The sequence below is a fragment of the Pongo abelii genome, chromosome 6, assembly GCF_028885655.2.
Source record: "Pongo abelii isolate AG06213 chromosome 6, NHGRI_mPonAbe1-v2.0_pri, whole genome shotgun sequence".
Taxonomy (NCBI): Eukaryota; Metazoa; Chordata; class Mammalia; order Primates; family Hominidae; genus Pongo; species Pongo abelii.
The window spans coordinates 148,933,956-148,945,256 of NC_071991.2; the positions used below are offsets into that span (position 1 = coordinate 148,933,956).

Sequence of the window (11,301 nt, forward strand, 5' to 3'; positions counted from 1 at the left end):
GGGGGAGGGTAAGGAGGTGGAACGGTTCTGGAATCTCCCAAGGAATGCTTTGAAGGCATCCTGGTTCAAGCATTGCTAGGCGGCGTGGGCAACCGGAGTAACCACAGCATCCAGAGGCTTCTGCGAGCACACACACCTCCTGGAACCTCAGGCTCTGCTGAGGAGGCTCTGGCACAGGGGCAAGGCAGCAGCGTGCACACCTCTTAGACTGGGGCAGCAGCCTGCGGGCACTACAGATATTTCCTTGAGAGCTCAGACCTCTACAAGCATTGCTATGAGGCAGCAGCACATTCTGGGGCATCTGAGTGACTTCCAGACCTCTGGGTACAGCTGCAATCTCAGTCTGTTTGTATTAACAATTGCAGATGGCGCTGAGCAGGAGCAGCCCTTCCTTGTTAGCAGCTGGTGTCAGGTAAACTCAATAACGACAGGTCAAATGGCAGCACAATGCACTGTATACATGGTGGGGAATTTTAACCACACAGCAACAGGTGTAGGCTAAATTCAAAAGAACCTGTCCAGAAGGTGGTGCCCTACAAAGGCTCCTCTGCTCATTCATTCAGCAGCAACACCATCAGGAACTGTGCAGTAAGGACCCCAGGAACCTAATGAGAACACTGGCAAAAACTGTCCAAAAAAATAAACGTTTCCAGAGCTCCGGAAATTAACCAAAGGCTCATAACAATCCAGGGAGTGTTGAAGGAAACTGGCCGAATCTCAGAGCAGCGAGCATTGTGACATTTTTACTGGCCCTATTCACAGCCCTCCAAACCTCTGCCCCCGAGCTCCCTGGTAGCCTTGAAAGCAACAGCAGCAATCCCCATAAAACCCAGCAGCTTAGCAGCCACAGGAAGGGTCAAGTTGGGGTTGGAGCTCAGTGACCTCATTTGCCTGATCTGGTGGTCCCACCTGCAAGCTAGCCTGTGACCTGACTCTGAGCTTGGCTCACCCAGCACTTTCTCCCTGGGGATGTTCATCAAAACAATCAGCAGCAATTTAGTTGACACTGGGGCAAACAACAAGCTAACAGAAATTGGAAAATGAGATGCCCACAGGGGGCCTGAGAAGCCATTATGTTTCTGGGGTTACACAAGAGCCTGCAGGGTCCGGGCTGAGTGCTGCTCATGAAATACCGGAATAAGTTGGGTGAGTAGGAGTGCTGACAGCAAAACTCTCCCCCCAACTTTTATACCCAACAAGACTATCCTTGAAAAATAAAGAAGACATTCCCAGATAAACAAAACCTGAGATAACCCATTGCTAGCAGACCTGCTCTAGAAGATATACCAAAGGAGCCCTTCAGGCTGAAAGAAAAGGACACTAGACAGTAACTTGAATCCGAATGAGGAGTAATAATGGGCACCTGTAAAGGCAACCACACAACATAAGCATGTAGAAAAGACAACATCAATGTATTTTTTAATTGTAACTTCTTTTCTCTATTTGATTTAAAAGGCAACTTCATAAGCCAATTGTAAGCCTGTGCTGATGGGCATATAATATATAGAAATGTCATTTGCATGACAAGAGCAGCACAAATGAGAGAGGAACTGGAGCCAAGCTTTTGTATGCTATTGAAATTAAGTTGGTATGAATCTTAACTAGAGTGTTATAATAAATTAAGATGTTAACTGTAATTCCCAGGGCAACTGCTAATAACTTAACACACACACACACACACACACACACACACACACACAAAGAAACTACAAGGAAATTAAAATGGCACAGTAGAAAGTATCTATTTTATAGGCTCTGTGCTAGAAGAAGGTTGGAATCAAAGATGTCTGAGACACTGTCTCCACTCCAGCCAAATCTAGTAGAGTAATACACAACATACACAATACAAGGAACAAAAGTGATGATCAGTTATGACACATGCTGTACCATATGATAAAACATGAGTGCTTGGATAGATTCAGAGAGGGGTGCTTCAGGCCATCCTAGAAGCCCCTGGGAAGAGACAATGTTGAGATCTGAAGGCTTAGAAGTCTCAGGAAGGGGTGTCCCAGGCAAAGGAAAGAGCCCCAGAAGCCCCCATGGCTAAGAGAGCTTTCTGGCTCTGGAAACTGATCAAGGCCAGTAACTAGACAGGGTCGAGCTAAGCAGCAGCAAGGTCACTCTGAGCCTTGAAGCTGGGACACATGGATTTGGCACAATCATCACAGAAGGATTTTAAGCAAAGGAGCAACATGATACTGTTTTTACAAGCTGGCTTTGGCTGAGGTGTAGGGGCTTAGAGGGTGTCCTATTGCAGACCAGGACGCAGTGGAGACAAAAATGGACAAAACACAAGGTAGATTTTTGAAGGCAAGGCCCTTAGGATTTGTTGATGGATCGGATGGGGAGTATGAGGGTAGGGATAAAGAACAGCTCCCAGATTGCTAATTTTCATACGGACCCAGTGAATAATGGTGTCATTTCCTGAAACAGGAAGTCCAAGAGAGGACCAGGTTTCCAAGGAAAATCAAGAATTCAGTTTTGGACATAGTAAACTTGAGATGCCTATAAAACACCCAAATAGAGAGTCTGTCAAGATCAGCCTGGAGCCCAAAGAGGTCAAGGTGGGAGATAGACATTTTGGACTCTTCTGGCTACACAGAGTTACAGCTATGCTTGAAGAATATCAAGGCAGAGGGTGTAGGCAGGAAAAAAGGTCTGCTGAGAGGTTTGATACAGAACAGTGAAGGAGACCGATGCACCAGCAGAGCTGGCAGGCTGACCAGGAGATGGTGGGGTAATGATGACACAGGGGAGACGGCAGTGAACTGTGTGGAATGCTACCGAGAGGTCAAGAAAGCAACCAGAAACTATTAGATTTGGTGACAAGCAGGTGAGAAGCCATTCAGGCAAGAGCATGGCTGGTGAACCAGTGGGGAGAGATGTCCAGAGTGGATGGACAATTTAGTTTTAACAAAATTCTATCACATTAAATTTGTAATGTGATTTTATAATTTGTATTTTAAAATTTAATTTTGAACTGCAAAATATTTTGGATATAGTTTTATAGTTGCACTTCCTGTATTTCAATAAATCTAAGACTACACTTACGTACCACAAAGAAAAGCATTACCTTTTCAACACAATTTTTTTTTTTTTTTTTTTAAGAGACAGGTCTGGCTATGTTGCTAGCTGGAGGGCAGTGGCTACTTACAGGCACACTCCCACTGCTAATCATTGCTCAGGAGTTCTGACCGCTGTTTCCAGGTTGGATGGGTTCACCCTTCCGTAGGCAACCTCGTGGTCCCTAGCTCCCAGGTCACCGTATTGACGCCGAACACAGTGTACACACAAGATTAGCACTGCATACTACAGCCCAGAACGCCTGGGCTCCAGCAATCTCCCACCTCAGCCTCCTGAGTAGCCAGGACTACAGGCACATGCATCGTGCCCAGTGACAATGTTTTATCACTGATTGTAAGACTAATGCTCTGCCGGGCGCAGTGGCTCAGGCCTGTAATCCTAGCACTCTGGGAGGCCGAAGTGGGCAGATCACCTGAGGTCAGGAGTTCAAGACCAGCCTGACCAATATTATGAAACCCCATCTCTACTAAAAATACAAAAATAAGTCGGGTGTGGTGGCATGCGCCTGTGATCCCAGCTACTTGGGAGGCTGAGACAGAATTGCTTGAACCCGGGAGGCGGAGGTTGCAGCGAGCTGAGATTGCGCCATTGGACTCCAGCTTGGGCAACAAGAGCGAAACTGTCTCAAAAAAACCAAACCAAAACAAAAAAACAAAAACATGAATGCTCAAACTATCAAGTAAATGAGTCAACTGTCTTCTTGGGATTGCTGCCTTGGGCAGCTGGACGGGGGCCTACCCTGTGTGGCATCTCCAAGATTCAGCGCAGGATTTACGCTGCACAGGGGTGCAGGTTTCTCTGCTGTGTTCATGGCACTCAGAACAGTGTCTGGCACATGGCAGGTACTCAGGGCATATCTGAAGGAATGTGTGCACTGCATCACATAAAGAAATGATACTATGCTCCCTCCAATCAGGAGCTCCAGTCCTAGGGGACCACCTCAGGAGAGTTGAGTTGAACTTCAGTTTCTAGTACAATATGCTGTTCTAAGTTCCATTTACATAGACATAACTGGATGGACTAGGTCCCCATTTTCTGTTCAGTGCTCATACATTTTTAGTCCTAAGAATAACCCTGGTAATAAATAACAATACTGTGTTGTCAAAATTTATTTTTATTTAAAAGGTGATTATTTGGCCATGCATAGTGGCTCAGGCCTGTAATCCTAGCTACTCAGGAAGATCACTTGAGCCTGAGCCCACGAATTTGAGGCTGCAGTGAGCTATGATCTGCACTCTAGTCTGGGTGACAGAGCGAGACCCTGTCTTTAAAAATGTATTTGGTGGAGGTCTTCTAAGGCAGAAATTTCATCCTGGAATGACAAATGAGGCAAAAATATTTAAAAGATCCAAATTAATGGCATGTGTTTTAAGAACATAATTTTTCATTAACAATCAACTGCAAAGCAAAACTATACTTTATTAATAAAGTCAATGGTAACATTTGCTTATGTATTAGAAATAGCCCTGTGAAATTTTAGCTGCAAAAGGGAATCATTTAAAAAGCACTGCTCAACTCCAAGTTTGACTTACAGACAAGGTAACAGCCACCAAACAAATGAAATCCCTCTTCTCCTTTACAGCTGCTCCTTGGACAGAGGGAGGCCCGTCGTCTGGGTCTGAAGGAGGCTCCCAAGACCCTGACATAACACTAAACTCCAGGGTGTTCCAGGACAGTGACAGGCAAGGCTGTTTTCTCAATCGTCTCCTGTCTGACACGCACATCAAGCTAAGCTATGAGCAAGGGCGAACAATGCCTCTCAGCAGCTCCTCCTTGACCAGGCTCCCGACCACGGAGCATTTCAGTCAAGGTTTAGGGATTTGAGGGTGGAAGGAGAGAATCTCATCACTGGGGAGGAACTCCCCTCACAGAACCCCCAGGGCCACTCAGCTTCAATCAGCTGTAACCCAGCCCCAACATCTGCAGGCCACTGCGCAGGGGGTCCACGGTCAGCAGCCACCTCAGCACACCTCCTCCTGTGGCCACATCTTCACTGGTTTCTGGAATCCAACCTGGGGCCTTCCTGAAGCCAAGTGAGAAACTCAGGACAAGGCTTCTCTTCTTTGAAAGCCACATCAAGTAGCACAAAGGACTGAGGTTTGCAGCTATTTTATTTACAAGTATACATTTAACACAATGAAATAAACACTGATATATTGAAGCCTAGTTAATAGTAGTGTAACAATATGCATCATTTTGATGATTACATTATTTTAAACAACAAACTACACTGAAAAATTAATGCCGATAAAATTCTTGGTCATAATATTAAGAAATACAATATATAAATTGAAAATATGATTGCTTAAAATTTGAAAATGGAAGTGAACTCATTTGGACAGACTCAGAGTTAACATAATCTGAAGGGAGGGGAGCTCTGACCCAAATGATATCTTTCAGGTTAACAGAAGAAAAAAGAAGCATAGTTTATCTTCAAGGAGAACGGGCAGTTTGCTTCTTCAGGTAGAATATATTCCCAGTGTCCTCGGGCTTTGCAGCAGAATCACATCACCGAGCATGAAGACTTGCCTTGTGAAGCTGCCCCGTCCATTTTTTCTGCCTCCAAAATTATCCTTCGAAAAACATCAACAGCAGTCTGAAAAGAGAAAGAAACCCAATCACAGTGTTAGCGTGAAGCCGAACTCCGAGAGTATTTTACGGACTGAGGAGGGCGTGCCGCCTGCCCTGCCCTCCTACTGGTGGAGGAGGAGGGGTTCTGGTGAGCCCCAGAACTTCAGGGCCCCCCCAACGCCCAGTAAGGCCACTGTCCATCCCTCCTGACCCAGACCATAACCAGCTTCCGATTGTGCTTTTGACCCTGTTTTCTTCAGGCACCAGGAGACGCCCGAAGAGTCCTCACTCCCAGACTCACCACCATCTCCTGTCCCACTCCACCCCACGACCCCCACCCCAGTGTCCTCTGGACCTCAGAGTCCCTCTTCACTTCTGGCACTATCTTTCCTCCTTTCCCACGGGACATACTCTCCCAGCAGCCCTTGCCTCTCACATCCTTGACACCAAGAGGCCTCAAGTGGGGGAGGCACCCTCCGTGCTCCTGAGATGCCACAATGCCAGCCTCCAACACCTCTGCGGTGTAATTCTCGGTCATTTCAATCCACAAACTGCCCTCCCTATCTCCTGGCCTCTCGTCTCCTGCCCTCAACCTCAGCCCCAGCCCAGGGTCAACCCCACCAGTCCTTCACCACAGAGAGGAATCACGGCCACTTGGAGCAGGAACTCTTCCGACACTGAGTGGGGAGGAGAACTGTCAGACCCTGTCCTTTATTTATTTATTTTTGTGTTATACAGATTGGACATTTCTATGTTGCCCAGGCTGGCCTCGGACGCCTAGCCTCGCCTCCTTATGCACCAGGACAACAGGCCTGAGCCACCGTGACTCCCAGACCCTGTCCTTTAAACGCAGTCCTGTGGTCATGAAAAACTGCCCCTGTTCTCAGAAGCCCCACAGGAAGTGCCCAGTTCTCCTAATCACCAAGAATCCCCCTCCCCCATCACTCCAGTGACTTCCAGTATCCCACGAAACCACAACACACCAACTGCCAGCGTCCCACCACACCATCTTCCCAGCTCTCTTTCTCTAGCTATCCTGAAGCAACAATTCTCAGCCCCACAAGGGGCCTGATTTGCTGACCCTATTATTACATCTCCCCTGTCCCTTAACCACTTCTTGCTGCTCCTTTCCCTCTCAGTCAGCTCAGACTCAGCAGGCCACCATGGCGCCACTGTACTTCAACTCCCTTCCCTACCAAATGTCACTGGCACGGTGCCCGTGGCCACACCGTAAACGCTGCCCAGGGACAACATACACCGCTCACTGCTGACCTCACACCCATGACCAGGAACCTGGCGCAGATGCTTGGTGCTGCCTAGCCACCCGCCTGCATCCCTGGATCTGGGCCCTCCCCAGAGAAAGGATCCATGCCTTGTCCCTTCTCCTCAAATGTTCCCCATCCTTATGCTCAGCTGAAAGCCTTGTTTTACACACTTCACTGGAAAACAGACGCCACTTTCACAAAAGAACTCCACATCCTCCGTCCACCAAGCTGACCCACCCACTTGAATGTGGGCTCCCATCCTCAGCCTTCTGTCCTGTTGGTATGAATGAGGTGTCTGTCCTCCTAGTTAACCGAAGCTAACCCCAGGTCCCACCCCGCTTGTCTAATCTAGGTCACCAGCTGGATCACCTGATTGACAGGAAGCAGTGTGTAGAGAAAAAAGGACTAGATGTGGATGAGATTTACAATTCAGTCCTAGTTCTTATACCATGTAAGGTAGTGGGTGATCTTAGAAAAGTCATTTAACCTCTCTGAATGAAACTTAATTTCCTCACTTCTAAAATGAGGCGGTTTAACTACATGATCTGAAGGATACAGTCCGTAGGCATTCAATGGATTGATTTAATTCAATTTTTAAAATATAGGTATCTCTTAACTATCTCAATTCTTATTTGAATTCTGTGTATACTCAGAAACTGAGCTGACTTTGATAAATCCCTTGCTTTCTGGAACTTGGGAACCAATTGCACGGATCTGTTTATTCAATTTTTTTCATCCGCACATAAGAGGACATAACCACATGGATTCACTATCCCTCCATATCCCAACACAGGACAAAGCCAATTTGACTATCGCAGGATACTTGGGCTAACGGATAACCCACTGTGCTGAACATTATGAAGGATATTTATATAAATGATACCGACTCAGATCTCAGAACAAATTAAGAGGGCTAAGAGAAGAAACCACAATTTCTTTCAGCTAGATGGATCCAGAGGGGGTCAACAAGAAGGTGAAATCTAGGTGGGGCCTTGAGGACTACAAACCTCCGTCATGTGGAGAGGGGCGGAGCAGGGAAGGAAGAGTGCTAAGGCTGCTGGCTCCCGGCCCTCCCAGGGAGGAGGCACCACCCTACTACACTAGAGTTTCCTCAGAGAAATGAAAACCAAGTCATCTTACCTGAGGATCAAACACCACCACATGTTGAAAACACATTCAAAATATAAAACCCCACATGAACATAAGTAGATACTTAGAGAAGGGCTATTTTAAACCGGAGGGGAGCATGAGGAAAGGTGAGACATTTTGAAAGTGGGGTGGACAGGAGATGGTGTGTTTAAGGAAGGGAGCAGTTTGATGTGATGGAAAGTACAAGAACGTGGTGAGAGAAGAAACTAGAAAAGAACAAATTACTGACTGCACTCAGGACCAGGCGAAGGGTTCTATACAGAAGGGGCAGTTCACTGACAGTTTCTGAGTAGAGGATGATACCATCAGATGTGTATCTTTAGAAAATTAAGGGCAGCAAAGAAAAATATGTAGGTGAAAAACGCACTGGGGGCGGGAGACAAGCTTGGTGCCGGAGGTCTAAATTAAAGCAATGGAAGAAAAAGGTTCATACATGATTGTGAAGCCTCCGGAAGCAGAATCTCCATCCTTCCCAGAACATGCCTTTAAAGGTACATCTGCAGGGTGAAATTGCTACTAAATGCTTATAAGATGGTTCTTAATCATTTCTATGTTCAAAATTAACATGTACGTCTGACCTGGTTTCATCTAACAGAAAAAAAGCCAGGGGGTGGGTAGTTACAAAATTAGTACTAAAGTGATAGAATTCTTTTTCTTTTTTTTTTTTTTCCCCTGTATGGACTTATTTCTGTACCAGCTATTAATACAAAACAAAAATATATGTTTACAAAAGGTAGTACTTCCTTTACTAATAGTTTCTGTTTATCCTACAAATATCCTAGGTTCCACTGTAAGTAGAATACTGACTGAATTTATAAACACCTAAGTAGTATCTTCCTAAAGCAACACAAAGCTTGGTATTAGAAATAGTGGAAGGCGAAATGTTACACAGGAGTGATCAAGACAGAGGTCAAATGCCAACTGCAAGGAACACATCCCTGTGACTGATGAGAACGCAATGCAAAATGAGGTTTATAGAATCTGTTACCTGATTTTCTTTAGCAGAAGATTCCAAAAAAGCTGCATTCCAAGATTCTGCCAAAGCTTTCCCTTCTTCATAACTGATCACCCTAAAGGAAAAATAAAATTCTAGTTAAAGTACTTTGCTCTTCATTATATAAAACATGTATAATTGATTTATGAAACAGGCTCCATTTTGGTCAATTTCCTTCTCATGAAGCAGAACCATGCCCTGGCCTAACATTAGCATCAAGAATGTAACACAGGAGTGTTTTAATTACGCCTGAGCTGGGGAACAGAATAGACATTGCCTTATGGGATTATCCATGCTCCAGCAAACCTTCCAGCTCAGAGAACATGATCCTATTTTCCAGTACTCCCGTATCTGTAACAATTGACTATTTTACAGCTAGGTTTTAAGCACCCAAGGCCAGGGGAAATTGTGAAAGAGCCTGAAAGCTCAATTCTCTTGCGTGCAGGCTGTAGAGTCTCTTCCTCTGCTCAATTCTCTTGCGTGCAGGCTGTAGAGTCTCTTCCTCTCTGACATGAAGCTGCCTGGGCATTGGACATCTGCCTCCTTTGCTCCCCACTGTAATCCCAAACCCTGGTACTCAAAAACCGCTTGCTGCATAAATGAGCACTATGTCTTTTTAGAATTTGCTTTATGCAAAGTGGTAGATAACCTAAAGGTAGTTTCCTATAAAGTTTGCTCTCTCTTTTCTAGAGGAATGTGAGATTTCTATTCCACTTTTGCTTCTGCTGCACACGACCATAACACCTCTGAACAGATAAAAATGCTACAGCTAAAAATATTCTTGACATCAGAACAATAATTAAAATGATACTTCAGTGACTAAATCATCTTAGATTTGACTTTATAAATCACTAATCATTTAAAAGCTACATACCTTTCCATATGCAGGTCTTTCTTATTCCCAACCAACATAATAGGTATTCTATTTATATGAAAAAAAAAAAAACACAAACAAAAAAAAACCCAGTCAGTGCCAGATTGTATTGCTCAGAAGATACTATTAAAAGAAGTTTCTCTAACAAACAGATAAAACAGATAAAATGGTACTACTTACTGTACTTTCCCCACCATATCCAACAATTTGCCATGGATAACTTTAATCACTTCAAAACTATAAAACAAAAAGTATAAATTAGACATCCATTTTAATGTTGAAGTTTTTAAATGTATGTTATGTTGCCAGCTGGAAAAATGTAAAATGTCACAGACTCACCATTTTAACATAACATAAACTGAACACAAAGAACTCTTGTTTTTTCCTAGCAATCCGTTCACATGTGCATACATCTGACACTCAGCAACCCTGACTGAGGATATTCAAAGTGAAACAGGTAAGGCATTCAAATGGAAAGCCTACCACTGGGCTGACAAACCACATAAATGCAAATTTTAATCACCCAACTCATTCAGCAAAGAACCAACTGTTTACATTACAACCTGAACAGCTTTTCCTAGAGTGCCCTAGTACACTCAGCCTGCTCCTGTTTTCTTTCCTAGGTACATACATTCTCTGGGTGATGCCATTATCTCTTGGCTTTCAATCAGATCAATGAGCCGATGACTCTAGGTTGGAGGTGGCTCTCACCGGGAAGGGCATCTGAGATGTCACAATGATCACTTGAAATCTGCCACAGCAGGATTATTATTACCACTGACTGCTGGCAAATGGCCACAAATCATTTTCCACCCTCCCCCAAAAAACCCATGCAAACATTTGCCAGCACATCACTGGCTCTACTTTCAAATCCTACCTAGAATCTGACGGCTTCTCACTCCCCTCCACTGCTGCCGCTGAGGTGTGAATTCCTGGCCCAAGTCTGCCTGCATCAGTGCCATAGCCCCAACCCTTCCCCGCCACCCCCGCTCAGCACAGCAACCAGAGGACTCTGCTGCAGCAGATGGACGGTGCCTCGTTCAACATCCTCTGAGGGGTGGCCATCTTTACTCGGCCCCAGTGACTCTCAAGCCTCAAACTTCTGACCTCGTGATCCGCCTGCCTCGGCCTCCCAAAGTGCTGGGATTACAGGCGTGAGCCACCACACCCAGCCTCAAATGTCACTTCTTACACCTCTTCTGTTTACCCTAAATTACAAATTCCCTTTCTATTTCTTACCCTTCCGCACTTTACTTTTCTTAGCAGCATGGTCACAGACATCCTATCTCACATGGTGTCGTTTTACTGTTTGTCTCCCACACCAGAAATAATAAGTCCACAAGGGCAGGGATTTGTCTGCTTTG

At 45.1% G+C, this 11,301-nt stretch overlaps 1 protein-coding gene across 2 annotated transcripts in view; it reads right to left on the reverse strand.

Moving 5' to 3' along the window:
* Positions 1-5,177: 5,177 nt before the first annotated feature.
* Positions 5,178-11,301, reverse strand: part of RHEB (Ras homolog, mTORC1 binding) — a 53,832-nt gene continuing 47,708 nt past the window's right edge. For both annotated transcript variants that reach the window (XM_024249592.3, XM_054560006.2), the window contains 4 exons: positions 10,118-10,174; positions 9,938-9,985; positions 9,058-9,139; positions 5,178-5,680 (listed from right to left, as the gene is read on the reverse strand). In XM_024249592.3, the coding sequence (XP_024105360.1) occupies positions 5,588-5,680; positions 9,058-9,139; positions 9,938-9,985; positions 10,118-10,174 (280 nt within the window). In that variant the 3' untranslated portion in view covers positions 5,178-5,587. The remainder of the gene's footprint in view (positions 5,681-9,057; positions 9,140-9,937; positions 9,986-10,117; positions 10,175-11,301) is intronic.